Source organism: Cynoglossus semilaevis, chromosome 11 (assembly GCF_000523025.1).
Source record: "Cynoglossus semilaevis isolate Cse_v1.0 chromosome 11, Cse_v1.0, whole genome shotgun sequence".
NCBI classification, from domain to species: Eukaryota; Metazoa; Chordata; class Actinopteri; order Pleuronectiformes; family Cynoglossidae; genus Cynoglossus; species Cynoglossus semilaevis.
In genome coordinates, this window is record NC_024317.1 from 7204805 (window position 1) to 7224260 (window position 19456).

The 19456-nt window shown below is 42.9% G+C and overlaps 1 protein-coding gene across 1 annotated transcript in view; it reads left to right on the plus strand.

The window, feature by feature from the left end:
* The first annotated feature begins 4732 nt into the window (after nucleotides 1-4732).
* Nucleotides 4733-19456, plus strand: part of fgd5a (FYVE, RhoGEF and PH domain containing 5a) — a 56080-nt gene continuing 41356 nt past the window's right edge. The window contains exons 1-5 of the mRNA XM_008320336.3: nucleotides 4733-5089; nucleotides 7334-10082; nucleotides 16700-16817; nucleotides 18138-18196; nucleotides 18520-18550. Of these exons, the coding sequence (XP_008318558.1) occupies nucleotides 5080-5089; nucleotides 7334-10082; nucleotides 16700-16817; nucleotides 18138-18196; nucleotides 18520-18550 (2967 nt within the window). The 5' untranslated portion in view covers nucleotides 4733-5079. The remainder of the gene's footprint in view (nucleotides 5090-7333; nucleotides 10083-16699; nucleotides 16818-18137; nucleotides 18197-18519; nucleotides 18551-19456) is intronic.

Below are 19456 nucleotides of genomic sequence, written 5' to 3' on the forward strand. Positions count from 1 at the left end.
AGCTCAGAGAAGAGAGACAGAGAGACAGAATAACAAATGCATCTGTTATCAGACTCTGACCTACTGTCCAGGCTAATTAACAGCGACTGGTGAGACAGGTGTTGTGTTTTTGCCAGGTCTTTGACTGCGGTGCAACAATACCTTTTCTATGTCAGGGACCTTATCTTACCTAAGGCTAGACCCAACGCAAACAGAGACGCTGACATTAGACCCCGAGTGATCTGCCAACAGAGAAGTCAGACATTTTCATTTTCAGAATGATTGTTTTTACAGTATATGAACTGGAAGACTGACACCAACCTGTGTAAATGTGCAGAACGGCTTTTGAAGGTAAAAAGAAAATGAAGGTAGACTTGTTTACCTTACACAATTTATGTAGATACTTTTTTTTTCAATTTTCTACATAGTGTAACTTTTAGGTTTCCTCTAGCTTATAGATGTTATTGGATTGCTTTTAAATATTCTCTATTTTCTGTTGAGTTTTTCTATAATTCTTTTGTACAACAGTTTTTACCAATACTACAAGTACTAGTAGAATCCAGCTAATTTGTAACTCTGTATTTGCATCACATCAATACTGACAAAGTAAATACCGTTAAAGAACATCCATATTGAAAAAGAATGTAATGTGATTATATAGTATTCTTATATATAATAAAGTGTCTGATTTATTGTTATATGTAATTAATAAATCCCTAAATGTCAGATGTCGTGTCATAAACTCAGACACTGAACCCGGGAGGAAACCCGTTGTGATGACGGCAGTGTGAAAAGTCAGCACAACAGGAAACGCTTTAAAAACAATAGAATTGAATTATTTAAATACTCAATATAATACTGAGTGTTGAGATTGATTTACTGTGGATCCCGTGGGGAATTAAGAGTGTATGTGCTGCTTTTTGATGAAATGCTGACGTCGTCCTGTGGTCCACCTCTAATGTGTGTGTGTGTGTGTGTGTGTGCATGGCTGGGGAGACCCAGCTTTATGTTGTCTGGAGGGTAGCACATATGCTGCTGACAGCATTTTCTTTTCTTTTTTTCACTTAGGTCACACAAAGCTGTGCTTTATGACAAAAGACTCCTGTGTGTCGCGGGTTTAGTGGCCGACGCGCTTTTATGTTTAATAAAACATGGTGTAACTTGTTGTTGTTCTATGTCAAAAGCACCACAACGCAACAGGAAATAAAATAATAATCTCTAAATTCATCACTTTTCTGACGTTTTAATAAAGTCTACGGTCCATGACGTGAGCCGAAGTACGATGTGAGTCTCTTCATCAAAACCCAAAGCTCTGGATGCACAGATCTCAGAGGAGCCACAGATCCTCATTGTCCGTGCACAATGGTGGATCAATATATATTGTCAATAATGATCTCAATCCATGACATCAGCCAAAAGCTCCACTAATTACAAAGGTGTTTGGGTTACTTGAAAGAGACAACGACCTCTGGCTGATTGCACTGGTGTATCTCTCCCTCACACACACACACACACACACACACACACTGTTCAGTCATCTACATTAGGGCAGTGCTTCTCATATAGTGGGGCGGGCCCCCCTGGAGGGGCGCAGTGAGGTGCCAGTGGGGACGTGAGGGTCTTCCAATGGAATATGGCACACTGGACATAAGTGTACCACTGCTGTAACGCCGAAATGATGACAGGCCTCCAGTCACTAGGTGGCAGTGACTCATACAGTGGTTTGGGCAAAATATACATCAGGTTCATCGTTATCAGGTTATCAGGTTTTCAGTAGCATTTTAATTCACAGGGGTGTGGGCCAGGGGTGTGGGTCAGGAGTGTGGGTCAGGAGTGTGGGTCAGGAGTGTGGGTCAGGAGTGTGGGTCAGGGGTGGGGGGGTAATCACAGGAGGACAAACAGTGGGCTGTGACTGAGTGTCTCTTCTAAATGTCTGACTCAGGACTATGTTTTTGAGGCATTATAAAGGAGACAGGGCTACAGTGGTGCTGTGTGCCCTGCAGAAGGTTCTGGGTTAGATTCCATTTAGTCCTCAATCTCTGGTTGGCTTCCCCTGGAATGGACTTCTGGTGTGAAAGCTAAAATAAATGTGTTTTTTATACTACAGGAAAATGTAAATATATTTTAAATTAAACCAGCTGGGTAATAGTGTCAAGCCTGGTCTTAAATGGGAATAAATACACACACATTCAGTGTATGTTGATGTCCTTTCACAGAGCAGGTGTTATGGACAGTCTCAGACTCAGCTCTGGGAACACGCTGCTGACCTTTTTCCCCGATTCTCTTCCTGTTTGGCCGTAAGTGTGCGGACGTGAAGCCACTTTGTTTCCTGCTGCTTGTACTACGGCGTGTTTTTCTCCGATACCTCTGTCCCCCCTATTTTGGTCCTGTCCAGTCATGTTGCAGGTGGGCTGACAAAGCACAGCTCATGCAGCCCAGAGGCGGCCTTTGTCCCCGGTCCAAAAACAACATGTTTTGACCGTGTGCGCCACATCTGGAGGTACATTTACTCTTGGAGCCATTCGCCGCGGGAATCACATGACACAGTCCACTCGACAGCTTCTGTTTACGTGAATCAGCTTCTGCAAAACATATTTTTGCAGGAATAAAAGCAAAACAAAAAAAACCGTGCGGTGATTGTGAACTCCCCCCGGGGGTGCACTGGCAGTGCCAACGTGACGTGGAGGGGCAGGTCTCGCTTTAGTCAGCAGCTTAAAAAACAAAAGACTTCTTTATAGCAGCTATAAATGTGTTTCTCCTGACACATTAAAACTGTCTTTGGCCTCAAGACTCCATAACTGTTATCAGAATGTAACAAATGGACCTAAAACAACTGAGTCACGGTGATTAAGTTGTTGTGGTGGCACCGGAGAATGCTGCGAAATCCATTTCTCAGATTCCCATTTATACAAAGAAACTGCTTAATTACTGCAGCAAACACAGTCTGCATTACTCAGGGATGATTATTTCATAATTAATATGACATTCCCCACTCTGTGGAAAACTGCTAGGATTTTAATGAGAAGACCCCTAAAATGTACTGGTGCAAAAATAGCACAAGGTGATAATGAAATTAACACTGTGAAACCATGCAGGGTCTGACAGCCGGCTTCGCACCTGCAGCACGGTCCAATCCCTCCTGCACTAAACCATCTGGAAATAGAGAGGTTTTTTTCTGTGTGTGTGTGTGTAATGTATGGATGGGTCAGTGTGTCGCTGCATGCAGCAGTGCCAGGACCAGAGCCCCAGAGCAACAGAGCAGAGCTAATACTTTTACTGTCGGCTCTATTCTATGTATTACTACCTCTACTCTATCTCTTGTGCAAATAAATCCCAGAGCACACAAAGCTGGTTTGACCTTCCTGTGTGTGTGTGTGTGTGTGTGTGTGTGTGTGTAGGAGGGAAGAAGAGACGGTGAAAAAAAGTTGCGATATTCCCGTCTCACTGCGGGGAAACTGCCAAATCAAAGACCAGGAGGGGGCACTGATCTCAGTCTCCCAGTGTGACGCTGAAGGTGTCTCCATCCTTGAAGCCCAGTGAGAGAGCTGTGAGGACTCAGGAGGCCTTTTATGTTCTCCCCATCATTAGCTCTCCACAGCGCAAACCAAGAGCGGGCTTTGAAATAGGATGTATTATTTTTTTCAAACTTTAGATTTTTGGGGATTTCTTTTTTTTTTTTTTTTAAATGCAGAATAATTTACCAGTTTTTCTGTTTTCTACATGTCATCTATCACATTGTTTCCCAAAGACTGGGTCGCGATCCTCACGTGGGTCACTAGAGTTTTTTGGGGGGGTCGTCTCGCATCATGTTTCACTCTCTAACTGTGCATCTCTTCATTCAGTTGAAAGGGTTAATGCCACAGCTATTCCCATCTGTTGCTAAGGAAGTATTGCCTGTTGTGCAGGAAGCAGGGAGAGCACTTTCCTGTTATGAAGAAAGGGGTTTTAAAGGCTTGCATTCATGGAATCATGCAACAGATATTGTGCCAGGAAGCTCAGCCAGTGGCAAAACGCTACAGTGTCCTCAACTGTTTTTGGAAACTTTTGGGATCTTTTTCAAATGCGCGGCTCTTTGCTGCAGGAAATATTCCGTGAGCAAAACATGTTTAAGGAAACGCTCTGGCAAAGCGCCGCTGTATTTCTGTTTGGGATTCTTTCAGTTCAAAATGTTGTTCGCCCTGTACACCAGGCCACGGCTCTGGTCAAAATCCATGTATTAAATAGTTGGAGTTGTACTTGTTGACTCTGTTGTCGAAGCAAAACTGTTCGCCAAGGGTTGATTGTTGGCCCTATATAATACAATCTAATAATTTAAAAGCATAATATAAATGTCTGTTGTTATGCAGATGACTCCTATCTATTGATGCATGTCAATAAGATAAAGCAGATAAGTGAAAAAAGTGTCCTGAACACATCCATCCTGAACACTGTACCTTTTAGTTTGTACTAAAGTAAACTAAAGGTTTTTGTTGTTTTTTTTTAAATTTTTTGTTTGTTTGATTTTGCTTCTTGTAGAGACATTATTTATATATGCATACATATGTATAAATGTAATATATTGTATAAATGAGTCAGGTTGTACCCTATTCTACCGTATATTTGCAAATAAAGAAGTAATTATTGTCAAAGGATTTAGTGAATTGAATATAAAAATATCTTGATTCATGTCAGGTCTGTGCAGCGACTATTGTGCATTTAAAAAAAACAGAGAAAAAAAGAGAGAGTGACTTTAGCTGTGGTGCTGTTGTAACAGCCTACAGTCCTGCCTCAGGAAGCAGCAGCAGCAGCAGCAGCAGCAGCAGCAGCTCCTGCTTCCAGCGCACCAGTCTGCTCAAGCATCCGCTGTGGAGAGATGCGCTCAGGCTGCAGTCTACACCGCAAGTAGATTTCCACTGGAGAAATCGACCGATCAAACAAACAAACAAACGAACAAACAGGCAATGAGATGGTATTCATTCAATTCGACTCTGCAATCGGATTTTCCTGCAATGTGTTCGCAGCCTTGGAATAATTGAGCGCGCGTCGTTTGGAGGGTCGGTGCGCGCAGCCATGAGGATAACTGTCGTGTCCCGTGGATGATGAGGAGGATGTGGTCTCACGATGAACGCAGGTTGTCTATGGATTCATTTTATTTACTTTCTATTAAAGCAAAGTTAAATGTTGTTCAGCACGAGTTCTGATCTATTCGTCAGTTAAAAACGTGTCTAAAACAGGTCGTATGTTCATTTACCGCTATTGGTCGCGATTAAGTTTGAATTCTTACCAAATAATTATGAATATAAAATGTTCAGTCGCAAATCTAACTGTCCGTCTGTAGGAGTGACTTTGAGTTAATTGGGAGCAATTATGATAATTAGAAAACGAATTGAAATATAACTTTAAGTAAGACATATATTAATATTTGTAACATAAATCAACTGTTGAGATATCAATGATAAAAACAATTCTATTCTCCATGATCATAAATGCTTTGGTTCGTTGTTTCCCAAAGACTGGGTCGTGACCCTAAGGTAGGTCGAGAGAGTTTTTTTTTTTTTTTTTGGCTCGTCTCAACAACAATGTCTACTGACTTCTGGTCAAAATACGGGTCCCCAGAAAAAAGGTTTGGGAAACACTGCTCTAGTTCATACAGCTGTATAAGTTGTCAATGCTTGGGGAAAAAAATCTGATTCAGATTACAGAGTATAATCTGTAAGAGTTTCCTACAGAAGGTCACATGACTTTGAATAGAATACTTTTCCACACGTTATTCAACCGTGTGTAATTGACAGATGACGTTTCAGGAGCAGGACACCACCTCAGTCATATCCTGTGTTCTGGGTACGGCCACTGTCCCACTGTGTGTCGCTTCCTTGTGTTTCGTAAACATTTCTTTTTTATTGAATTCCCGTTGCATAATTCATATCCTGTTGTTTGCAGTTGGATGTTGAGTCAGACGGGGACCCTTATTTTCGCTCTCTTTCAGTTTTATTGTTCTTTGAGGCACTCCAAAAGACCTTTGGTGTGTGCGAGTGCATGTGTGCGTGTGTGTGTGTGTTTAGTGAGAATTAGAGAAAGAATGACAAGAAGGAAGTCCATTTGTGTGTGCAAAAATGCACACTCCTGGAGAGATTCATGGAGGAGTGATGAGGGGGCCACGCTGTTAATGTCCTTCCCCTCTGGACATCCTGTGTTGAGCTCAGGAAAGGGAGTCTAGTCCTGGAACTTTTAAAGGGACTACATGAGAAATTTAAAAGTGAAAATATGTAAGGCTCCCAAAAATGGCATAATAAAGTAGCTTTTCTTATAATTTATACTTCACACGGTGCCAGAAAAGGAGAGGGAGAGAGCTCAGAGCTCAGAGACAGACAAAGTGCAGACAGAGTTTAATAGGATGTGCGTCAAGGCAGGTACAAAATAACAGGAAGACACGGGGTGTACACGCTCGTTTAAGTACGGGCGTGTTTCATGACAATTTTAAGGGTCCACTGTGTAACATTTCAGAGCTGTAAATGGCAGAAACTACCTGCGAGAACTTTTGTATGAATATAAAAAAGGAGGTTTTAAACAAATTATTTAGTTTTAATAAAGTTATGAGTGTGATGTCTAAAATAAATTATGATTTTTTTCAGAAGAAACTCAAAAAAGGATTAAGAGATAGCATGGAGAGGTGGTTCGCAAAATCAAATACAAACCATAAGGTCACTGGTTGTTGTCCTGCTTCTGGGTGGATTTGTCATCAATTGATTGGTTAATATCTTGGTTGGTGTACGCTTATGTTTACAGACTTTTACTATTGGATTAATACTTATATCAACAATCGCTTTTTTTTTTTTTCATAAGCCAACGTCACCTCTTTAAAATTGCCATTCTGCAAGAATGTTTTCTGATGAGAAATATCAAAATATTCATTCAAATAGAAGTGATTTACACCCAGCTAGGTCGCCCCCTACTGATAAACTGCTACCTCTGTACTACATGCAAAGCTTGAGGTGAAATATAAAGTTTGTCTTCACATGTAAACAGAGTCTATCAACCGGGAGAATCGTTTAGTCAAGGATCATGGACTCTTTAAAAATGAGATCAGTTGTTTTTCCCAATCCTGCTACAAGAGAACAACATTCACGTATCACTTCCCAGACAGGGAGATGTTATTGTTCCTGCCGTAGAAGCCCAGTGACTCTGTTGTTTTGCCTGCTGATAACATCCTCTGCAGCATTCTGTGTGCCACTGACCACTGTGCACTTTAGGGCTTCCTCTTTGTTTTCTGTCCAAAAATAAAAGCTCAAGTGTTGGAAAAAAATAGCTAAAATATTTAAATGAGATGAATCTGGTTTTAATTACTATTCTTTTCTATATATTTTTTTTTTTACAGATTTTCAGAACCCTCTAGATTTCCCTCAGCCAGAGGCCCGCAGTCACCTGACCATCAAACTACAGTCCAATCTGATGTCCAGGCCGTGTCCCCTTGCCTGTGGTCCAAAACCTCCTGTTGCCCCCAGGCCAAGACCCCTGCAGGACTCCTGTCCAGAAGAGGAGGATCATTGTCATTCTCTGGGACTCTGTAATGGTGACCTGAGTCATTCTGATGGGGAGGCTGAAGAGCTCCATGACATGGCAGAGGAATCTCTGGACAAAGAGGGAAAAAGTGAGACTAATGGAACGGGAGAACTTAGCGGCGAGGACATGGGAGACAGTGAAACTGAAGGAGAGACACAGACGGAAGGGGAAACACGGGAGGATGACGGTGATGTGGACAGCCTCAGCTCTGAGGACACAGTGAAAGGAGATGATGGCTCTGTTATTGAAACTACTGAAGATGAAAACACTGACAATGATGTAAACCTGTGTGACTACGGAAACCTCAGTGACGACGACAACACGTCAACGCCGTCCCTCCTTCTTACTGAAACGGAAGACGAGGCTGCTGAAGAAGAGAAGGACCCCGAGCAACAGAGTTACAGTAAGAACTGCTGTGAATCTCCAGGTCTGCGCAGTGACAACGATGCAGAGAAAAGCCAAACACAGTCAGGCAGCAGTCAGGCTGACGTGGACGGTGATTTTGAACTTCTTGAACCAGACAAAAACATGTGCAAGGACTTTAAGACTGAGCTGGACGCTAAAGGATTAGCTTTTGGAATCTGCGTGCTTCCAGCTCTGACTGAGGAGTATCCCTACGATGTGATTGGCCTCGGGGATGACGCCAGCGATACGTGTGAGCCGTGTGATCCTGCTGTATCTGTTTCAGGGGACACCGAGGTCTGGCAACCAGAGCGGGCCACCAAAGACCTCTCCGGCTGCTTTCGATTCACATCCAGCACAGAAGACGTGTTTGGTCCCTACTCTGTCATCGAAGCTGTTCCCGTGGACATGACCATCACGGCTGACCCAGAGTGGAGTGTGGACAGCACTGATGACAACCCTTCAGATGAACTTCAAACGCCCAGTGCTTCCAACCAGGAGCCTTACTATGTCTCAACAGATGATGTGGACCAGCTGGACAGCAAACAGATGCTGTCAGAGAAGGACAAGACTGTCGATGGCACTGATCAGTCGAATCAGCACAAAGGCATTGAGTCAGCTGATGAGTACGCAGACATTGACGATTCCCTCTGTCCTAAAGAAGATGACACAGAGCAAACAGGAGGTGTCTCATCCGAGGATTATGTAGAGATCGGTGACGAGGACGAGGACGAAGAGCCAGAGAAGAGACACATCAAAGGGAAAAGTGTGAAAGAGAGAACGGCCAAGAGAGACCAGGCCTTTAACAGCAAGAGGGCAAGCTGTCAGCCTCGGATCAGGCTGTGTAACATCACAGTGCCAGCAGATCTAGACCTGGGCCGCACCCCGGAGCTCACCAACAGAGTGGTGTTCGCCCACACTACAGAGGCCTTTGAGGAAGATATAGAGGAACTTGACTGCCATATTGTGCCTTATTATGAAGACACTGACTCTGATAATGAGGAGCATATTTATGAGGAGGCGGGGTTTGATTCAGAAGGGGAGAACTTTGTTGCACTGGACAGGAAATCTGTTGTCACACGCTCACGTTCTTACTCTGGGAAATTTCCAGGTTATGTGCCCGAAACTGTACCTGAAGAGACAGGGACGGAGTATCAGACCCATGACTACTGCACCGTGGCCTCGGATAAAAACAGTGAACTCCTCAGTCCGTCACAGCAGCCTGGGGTCAACAGTTTGATTCCATCTGTAACCTCTCGCCGTTTCCTGGTGTACTCCCAGCCCGCAGATGGACCAGAACTGTCCTCCACTGTACCCTCGGAGTTCAAACGATCTCTGAATGAGATCAGGATCAGAAGGAAGGATGACACACTTTCCCTCCCTTGTGTCATAACTTCCTCTGGAAGCTTCTCCCAGCGTAGCCATCAATCGTCCAGTGGTGTTTCTACACCAACTTCTCTTGTGGACATCCCACCACCCTTTGAGCTGGCATACATCACCAAAAGACCAGTCACCAAGAGTTCCCCATCTGTCTTGATCCAACATGAGCCAAGTGACGATTTGAAGAAAAAAAAATCCTCCTTTAAAAGATTTCTGGCGCTCAAGTTCAAGAAGAAAACAGATACGAAAGGTTTCAGCGATGTCAGTGTCCGGTCTTCACGTTCCTCCTCTGAATCCAGTCATCACGGCCCAACGAGAGTTATAGAGCTTGATCGCAGAAGCACCGGCAACTCGCCTCAACTTCAGTCACATATCAGAAACTGTCAGCAGCGTTCCTTGGAGCTGACACCGACCTTTGTCCACGACAACGTCCTCCATAAAAGGAAAGGCGATCCCAGAACTTACAACAAGGGTGTTTCTAGAGTGGAGTCTTTTGAGGAGCGCTCACGCCGCTCTGTCATGCCGCTGCCTACGACCAAACCCCGCTCCATTTCCTTCCCCAGTGCAGACACCTCAGACTATGAAAACATCCCAGCCATGAGCTCAGACTATGAGAATATCCAGATCCCGGGCAGGCCTACGAGATCTCACACAGTCACTGAGTTTTTTGAGAATCCAAACCGAACCACAGTTGCCTCCAATGAAAACGATGGTTATGTGGATATGAACAGCTTTCCTGGAATTGACAGCAAACCCCAGACTTTGGAAAATGACACAGAAAGGTACAGTGGTATTTTAAATATGATTTAATATTCCTCTGCACCAAGCATTAAAACTCTGCAAAGTCACCAAGCACATTACCACCGTGGTGACCCCTGATGAGAGCAGAGGTCAAACCTGGTTCAGGCTGAACATTACAGTTCACTGTGTTCTAAAATGTCATTTAATCACGCCATGTCAATCATATCTACCTTTTAGGCAAGTTTATACTGACGTTTATGTTTATATTCTCAAATCACTCAATGACAACGCAAATGCTACAACACTTCTATTCCTCACCCATCATAATGAAACACAGGATTCACTACACTGTGTACTTCAGGTCAGGGCTACAGATGACATATACCTAACCCAGTATATCCTGAACCTGCGTGTGTAGTAAAACAAAGATCCAAGTCATCCAGGACCCAGTTAGTCAATAATAGATTAGCTGCTTGTTGGGAAATGAATAGAGCCACCTGTTCACTGGCCCTGGCTCAGACTCACTGCCTCTGGACTTCAGGGGATTTCATTTTTTTCCAACAATCAAGCTTAATACAAAACTTTAGGTTTTGTATTTTCAAAGGACTTTTTACCTGGTCTTTTGTCCTCGCAGGACTGGTATGGCCGACAGATGTCCTCGCTGAAACTGAACCTCACTTTAACCTGTCAAACCCTGAAAGATCTGTGTGTTTTTGGCCAGTATTGAGTGAGAGATAACCAAATTGCCAAACGAGTCAACCACAGCTTTGGGAATATGAACAAAGGCGGAGTTTTCTATTTTTTTCATTTGTAAGATTTACAGACCACATCTGGTTCCACTGCTGCCTATTGTGAGTCTGATGTGATAGAACAGATAACGACCCATAGGTGGCCCACTAACAGCAGGTTACTCACATTAGAGAAAGTAATTATGGACTGCAATTAAAAGTGAAAATATAGAGAGGGGTTATTTTAATACAAGGAATCTGTGAGAGAGGGATGGGAGAGGATGTGATACTGAAGGAAGGAACGAGTGCGAAAAGGAGAGGAGGAGGGGAGTGGGTACAGAAGAAAGGATGGAGGACCAGTTATTGCTCTCTTGTATCTGACACTTACGGTTAAGTTCAGGAAGGCTTTTATTAAAGTAGCTTTCCCCCAAGTGCTCCTCTTTCATTGGACCCAGGAGGGGCTGCAGGATTTACAGCAGTGTGTGATAGAGTGAGGAATCACCAGAGTCAGGCCGTTCCAAATTACCCTGTCCTCTGCTACAGCTCCAGCCACTGTGGGCCGCAGACTTCCCCCAGTGTTAATAAAGAAGTTGTGTTTCATGACCTGTGTGTAGTCAAAGAGATTGGCCAATACCAATACTTCCTTTTAGGGCTTTCAAATAATCTGGGGCGAAACGCTCCAGCCTGGGTTTGCTTTTATTTCCTGCAGAGCCTTTTCTCCATAACTCAGCCCAACCCCACTGTTTCTTATTTCACCGTTTTATTTTTGCCCGTGTAATATTTAGCTCAGTTGCAGTTCGTGTAATTTATGAGACACTTGCACATAAGGCTTTCAGTTACTTCCTCACCAGGATTCTACGGCGGGGGTTTGTGTCCAGTGTTTGAGTTCAGTGTTGTGTACTGATAGAATTTATACTTTAATCTCATCGTGTGTAGCCTCTCCATTTCCCATAGAGTGTCTCCTTTGAGGGTTGATTCTTCTCTTAGCAAATGCTATCGACGCTGCTCTTTGTGTGGTCAATGGTCTCACACACTGATGCAAAGACCTGATGTGTCCTGTCACCCGGCTTTCAGCGCATTCCCTCAGGAGAGGTAACTGTTGCCAGGGCCACTCTTTGGAGTGTCTGTCCGAGGGCTGCTTCATGCTGGACATTAAAAGTGAAGAGTAAATTTACGAAGAGGCGGGGTTTGTTTAAAAAAAGAAAGAACTGTAAAGAAAGAGACTGTAACAGATATTCATCTGCAGCTGTTTAGTCCTTGGTTGTGGAGGACTGTGGGTGGAGCAGAGCTGAGCTGAGCTGAGATGTCATGTCTCCTTGCCAGTCCATTACAATACAGATTAACCACCATTTGGTTAAATGACCACAAAAGGCCAGTGTGGGTTGCCAACCATTCTCAAATTATGGTTTTAAAAATGGTTACAGTTTAGTATCTACAGACCAGGGCTGTCAAATTTAAAATATAACATATATAAATATATTTAACACTTTAACCCAGGGCTGTCAAACATACGGCCCGCAGGCCAAAACCGTACTTGGTGTTTCAATCCGGCCCGCTTGAGAATTCTTAAAATAAAACAATACACAAACACTTCATGAAAACAAAGGCCAAAAACAAAAAGACAGACATTTTGTTATTTATAGGTAATTATGTTATCGTTGTACTGGTTCTGGCCCACTTGACATCTAATTAGGTTGTATGTGATCCCTGAACCAAAATGAGTTTGACCACCCTGCATTAACCAGAAAAAATTTTTTTTGAATGACTACAAAACATTTTTAATAGTATACAATTTTAAATTCATTCATGTGAAAAAGTGTTTCTGAATGATGGAAACAAAGAATTATGAACAAAAAAATTTTTTTATCTGCAAATATAACCTGTGGAGCAGGTCTCTCCCTGAGAGGCACCGTACACAGTTTACTGCCATGTTTAGTGTTGGGGCAGTGGTTTCACGGTTATATTGTTACCTTAAATCATAAAATATTAATCCCAATCATTTTTTGTTGCCACAGTACAGTTCTTTGTGTGACAGATTGTCTCATTCAACATTGTAACATCTCCTCACTTTACCAGATTTACCCTGGGGAGACTTCTGTTACCAAGGCCCCGCACTGGAGTGTGTCTGCGGGTCAGCTTCATTCATTCCTCTGATGCGTGTGTGTGTGTGTGTGTGTTGCCCCCCATCACTCATGAGCAGCATGTGCAGGTGTTTTTGTCTTGCCTTTGTGAGTAGATCGTGAACTCAACTATGTTCAGAGCTTGACACTGCCACTGCCTCAGACTGTTGAGCTCAAGATCTCAGTGATTTATTGAGAACAAATTTAAGCGTCACCATGGTTGTGGTCCCAAAAAGACACAGTGTATTTTTGTGGTGGTGAGGAAAATGACTGAATGGCAGCCAGCGCCGTGCACACAAACAGAACCCGGGGATTGGCCAGACTTGCATTTTTAAAGCAGCGTTACAAAGTCACCGTGCCACAGGCTTGGCTCGTTTCCGAGTGCGTGATTAATGTATAGCACCATTCAGACTGCACATCAGCACAGGCATTCAGGCAAAGCAAAGAGACACGTTCATTAGCAAGCTGCTGCAGTTTCCGAAAGTAAAAAAAAGGAAACTTACACTGGTGTTTCCACCAAGCGTAACCTCGGTGCTTGTTTGCATATGTGCAGACATGTTAACTTGACGCTCTGCTCTGCTGCTTTATCAAAAACAAAGTTCCTGCTAAGGATGCTGTCTCAGCAGAACCGTTGTCTCCACACAGGCACGAAGCAACAAATGAGTGCTGAAAAACAACAGAACCCATCATTTCTGTATTTTTGCTGCACTCGGAAACCATTAGGCGCTGTATGCTGTCAAATTATGGGGCATTTCCATGTAGACTAACCAGACTGTCCCCCACGAATTGTCTACCTGCAGCTTCTGCTCGTGTGTGTGTTATTTTCTGGTGAATCAACAACATGAACTCCACCGTAGAGGCTGTGGAGCTCCTCCATCTACTGTTCTGTTAGACTAAGTCGTGATGAGGGAGCCATCTTAAGTGTATTGTTGTACTGGGTTGTGGCTTTGTGGCAAGGCGGTGGACAAGGTGTGTTGTTGACCTGACAGGCCCGGTGCCAGGCACTCTGAGGTCATTGTGAGGTCATAACACAGGGGAGGAAGAGTCCGGCCGAGCAGCTACCCAAAAGTCTGTTTACAGGAAATGCAGGATGAAGGTGGGGCCCTGGTGGAGGGCCAAAGAGGAAGAGGTGGAAACAGGAGAGCAGATTGGATAAAAGGTGGTCTCAGAGCGTTGGGGTGGTTCCTGGACCTGTCAGTTGAACAACATAATGAGGCTGGTTGTTCTTGGCACAATAGTTGGTGAGGAATTTCTCCTTTCAGTGAATACTTTGTTTACCTTAAATGTACGGTTGATCGTCGTTGTTCAGCCGCACCAGGAGAGGAATCCATTCGAAACCAAGAACAGGTTTTAGTTTAAGCTCAAGAGCAATTGCTCGTAAAGGTTCTGAAAAGACAGCTGTTGAAAATGTATTCCATCAACGACACCACAAGCGACGTATCAACACTTCTGTGAAATTATTTTTAATTTCATGCCTAACCCTGAAAGTCCAATTTTCACAGTGCTCATCTTGCCACTGCATTTTGATCCAGAACTGTTAAATTCACATAGAGTTGCTATTCTTAGAATATAAAGTCTGCCTTCAAATAAGTTCTTGTGTTAATTGGATTGAGTCTGTGTTCTTCTTTCCCACCTGGTGTTGTCACTGTGAATACATTAGAACCTCACAACAGCCCTTTTACCTCCAGGTTAGAATTTACAGAAACTGTTGATGACAAGTTCTTATTTTTATCCATGTATTTCATGAAAACACACGTCTTCAGCAGAAAACAGAAATATAGCTTCTTCTTTTTTATCGATTGTGTTGTTTACAGTAAACAAAGGTCAAAAGATAAAGGTGAGCGCTTCTCTAGGACAAAACCCTGTACTTTAGCGTTAGGTCATAGCATGATCAGAATGAACTTTATTTACTTCACACCGTCACCCAGGAGTCCACACCAGGGTGACCTGTCTCTGAGGTCAACCATGAGTAATGGCCTGTAGCTGCTTTCCCCCAGCCCACCCGTTAGTGTGTGTGTGGGTGGGTGTGTGTGCTGTGTGTCTGAATGGAGATGAAGTAGATGAAGTCCACTGGGTAACTGTGTTAACCTTTCGTCCTTTAATAGTCTTCTGGTGTACACACAGGGGACGCTTTACTGCGTCAGAACAAGCACTCGCTGTGAGATTGAGAGGTCGTGTGAGTGTGTATTTACTTCAGCAGAGTTGCACTAAAATGACTGTCTGATCAGAAAGGTCAGGAAGGGGACTGGGTTTAACTTTATCCACTTTACAAATCAACCCGATCATCATCTTGATGACATTAAAGTGAAAGACGACGCTGTTCAAAGATTCACTTCAGTAAAGTGTCTCTAGGTCATTGTTTCCCAAAGACTGGGTCGCGACCCTCAGGTGGGTCGCAAGTTACTTTTTTGGGGTCGTCTCGCATCATGTTTCCCAGGAGTTTACGAATAATGTCTATTGACTTGCGACGCGAAGGTTTATGGCTTTTGAAATATGGGTCCCCAGAAAAAGAAACACTGCTGAAACAGTGGTCTGCTATTATTTCAAACACAATCTTAGTCTTAGTCAGACACATAGTCCTGTTTATGTACGAGCCATTAAAGTGTCTTCTTGACTTTTCTTTATATTCCGATGCAGCCTCACATACACCGAACGACTCCAATTATGCACAATTTTGTGCGGCAAACTACAGAAAAAGGCCAAGTTAAAGTGCTCTTTATACCGAGTACACAAGGACACAGTGTGTGCTGTGCTTGATGAAAGTGTGACAGCAGTTTTCTGCAGACTTTTACACAGAACAAGGGCAGGAATTTAAATAAGCCATGGGGATTTTTTTTTTGTTTATCTATCTTAGTGTGACGAGGGCTTTAGTTTGAAAAATGTCATTTATTTGGTGCATGCCATTTTAATTGTGTTAGACTGACACGTACTGTGTGTGTACAACACAATGGCTTTCATTGCTCTATATATTAAGGTGAACTGTTCGACTGGCGGTTATTGCTATAATCTAATTGTTCTCTTCATGAACCGTCTGATATCACTCTACGAACTGATTTGATGATCTACATCAACACCACGTCCATCAATTTTAACAGCTTTTTTTAATCAATATATTCAACTACATCAACACCACGTCCATCAATTTTTAATCAATATATTCACCAAGAAATAATTCAAAATGCCCTAAAAGAAAATGTCACAGTGGAAAAAAAGTCATACATAATCTTTATTAGTCTGATATATTATGTTATAGCTGCTCTTCTAAACGCGTGCGTTTATCCTGTTATCCCCCTGGCGGTGTGTGAATCAGGTCAAACACACTGAATGGGCCTTTAATGGACGAGAGGGCATTCATAATCATCGCAGGTAACATTTAAAGGGATTAGATGTGGAATGACCTACAGCAAGGTCTCCCCTCAGGTAAACCTGCTCACAAAAGGATTACAAACACAAACTGAGCCTTTGGTGACGAGAGCGAATCGAAAAAGAGATTACACTGCTTCACTGGAGGACGCCACCGGGGGTTTGTGCACGAGGAAGACAGAGAGAAACATATATTAACAGAGGATTTGGAATATTGCTTTGTGTTTTGAGAATATGTTAGTGTAAAGATAATATAAGACAATTGATGGCTTTTAACTATAGTGAGTTATTGGAGGATACGTCCTCCTCTCTGCCCTGTATTCCCATGGAGGTGTTCAGACTCCTCATGGTTAATGCACCGCTTTAAAGACGGCGTCTGTCTTCTGTTATAGACCATTAAATATGTATTCATATTCTCTCTGTTCTCTCTTTTCTCCTCTCCTCCAGTGCCTACACGGTGCCGTTTCCCATGAACCCTGCCTCAGCTGGACTGTCAGCCGATGAAGACCACGGCCGCACCTCAGAGGAAGAGGAGGGGGCGGCAGAGCAGAGTTATGACCGACAGGTGAGAAATGGGTGTCGGGGAAAACCGATGGAAAGAGCACGTTGTGGTTTGGACGGGTTCGTGCTAAAACCTTGTCCAGTTAATCTAGATCAGTGATTCTGAACCAATTTACTGTGGCACGCTCGTGGGTGCAGTGGGGAATTATCCAATTTTGCTTAATTACTTATTTACTGCAAAATAATTTGTCTTTGTCAATGTGTCAGTGACAGGCAGAACAATTAAATACTCCTCCAGTAGGTGACAGCACACTTAAAAAAAAGAAAGAAAAGAATCATTGTGTGTGTGTTTCTTCAATTCCTGCAAGTTTATCAGTGTAGTGTTCAACTAAACAGCAATCTGTTTACTTTTGAAATAAAAAGTATGCATCCATTCCCGGTATTCACGTAGATTCAACACATACATGTAACACAGGTGAATAGTGCTGAATTGACACGTTTTTACAAATGTGTTAGGGAGTCGTTGTTTTTGTGTCATATTTAGAAATGTTCATTTATCTCAGTTAATCGTGTCTAATTATGATAGCAATTAATCATATTAGTCAATCAGATTCATCCACAGCTACCTTGTGATTCATCTGATTCAAATTTTAATACAATATCAACTAATACTTTATATTAAAAACTAGTGATGATTTGGGTCAAAGAGTTGAAATATCATTACGTTGTATATTATATATTATATATTATATTTCACACAGTGTAGCAAAACCATTTACTCTCATTGAAGTACGACACTCTTTTTGTTCTGGTATTAAGGTATGCAACTATTCTGTGTTTGTTTGTTTTTAAATGAACCATAAAACACTAAAAGAATGAGAATAGAATCATTTCTGTTGGCTGTTTGTTTTGATTTAAAAGGAAATGAGGATCGGTGGCTTTCATGTCGTGTTTGTGAAATGCCCAACGAGATATAAATAACACTTTCAAAGCACCAGAGGCTTCCTGATAAACCTCCCCTTAAAGGCTCCAATGTTATGTTTGGTCTTGGATGTTTTCAGGCCCCCGTGATTAGCCTCTTAATCAATGGGCTGCACTGTTGTCACCGCACTCTCTGCCCTTCATACATAATGCATCCACATTTAAAAGTACCATTTTTGAGTAAAGCCTGGTGTGTGTGCTGGCCTTCTAATGAAATAATCTGTCTTATTTTGACAGCAGAAATTTAAAAAAAAAAAAAAAAGAAAAACTGAACTTGCCGCTCTGCTCGGCTGCTGCATCACAACTCCTGTGAATGTTTGTGCAGAGTAAAGTGCCCACATGGAGGCTTCGAACATTAGCTGTGTTCATTCATCTCACACCACTCTGCCTCCCTGTCACACAGATTGATGGCCGTTCTCGAGCGTTCTACATTGCCAAAGAGCTCGTCGACTCGGAGAAACGGTGAGTGTCTGCACTCGAGGATTCCCCTCCATTCACACCCCGGCCTGTATTTATACACGCTAACCATGTTAATGTGCAAAGAAGCCTGAAAAGTCGGCCGTCTTGACTGGAACTTTCTCTCGAATGCTGCTTCTTTAATCTGATCTTCCATTCCAACCAGCGAACTCTCAGCCAACTACGAGTGTGTCTACAATTTAAAAAAAGTCAACCTCTTAACCCATCATTTAACGTGGTTTTCCCACCATGCATTATTTAATTTTTCAACAAGATGAATGTGGTTTTATGGGCTGTTGTAAAACTCCTTGTCTTCACTTGTTTTACAGACACGTGAACCTCCTCAAGAACATTCATGAGGTAAGAACGTGTTGAATGCAACTTTACCGCCTTCATTTTGTCAATTCAGCTCGTATAATAGAAGGTTGTTTTATGTGCATAGTCAGTACATCATTTAGTGTAGGTATGGATCAGAAGATTTGAGTTTAGTGTTTGTTAACAGTGATACTGGACATTAGGGCATGGTCTACAAAGAGACTCGAGATTTTCTCGTTTACTCCAGTAAAAGCAGGATAGTCAAAAATTGACAGCGTCGTTTAACTCCTACTGCTGGAAATAGCTACACGGCCTCAGGACCACAATCATTATTTTGTCTGTGCTTGACTGGCCTAGCTGCAGGTTGGATTATCCTGGTGTTATAAAAATACCAGACACTCAGACGGTGACGTCCACTGTCTGATGGCTCCGTGTCTTTGCACATTTGTCCCAACAGCCTAAAAAACAAATGTGAACAAAAGGCGATGTGGTCCAATGGTGACCTTGTCTCTTTCCAATTATTTTTTCTGGGGGGTGAGGGTGGGTCTTCCATGTATGAATTGGTAACCAAATGAAAATCAAGTCTTTTCACTCACTCGACATGTCCACGCAGGACCATGTCCCTGTGGGAGCTCGAAGTGACAAAGGGACGTTCTAACATCTGGAATTCAATTTTGATGATATCATAATTCTTTAGTGAGAAGAGAGGGGCAGGTTCGCTATTACAGTGATGGTTTCCCATAGGAATCAGACAGCTAGAATCATTGCACTCAGAGAAGCCCATCAGTCAGCCCGTACCTTACAACCTTGAATAAGGTCAAAAGCCGTATTCCTCATGTGTCCCCACCGGCTGTGATTTATGTGAGCTCGCCGTGAGTCCATACACAGTACAAGCAGCAGCAGCAGCAGCAGTAACAGCAGCAGCAGTAACAGCAGCCGGAGGAGCAGGGA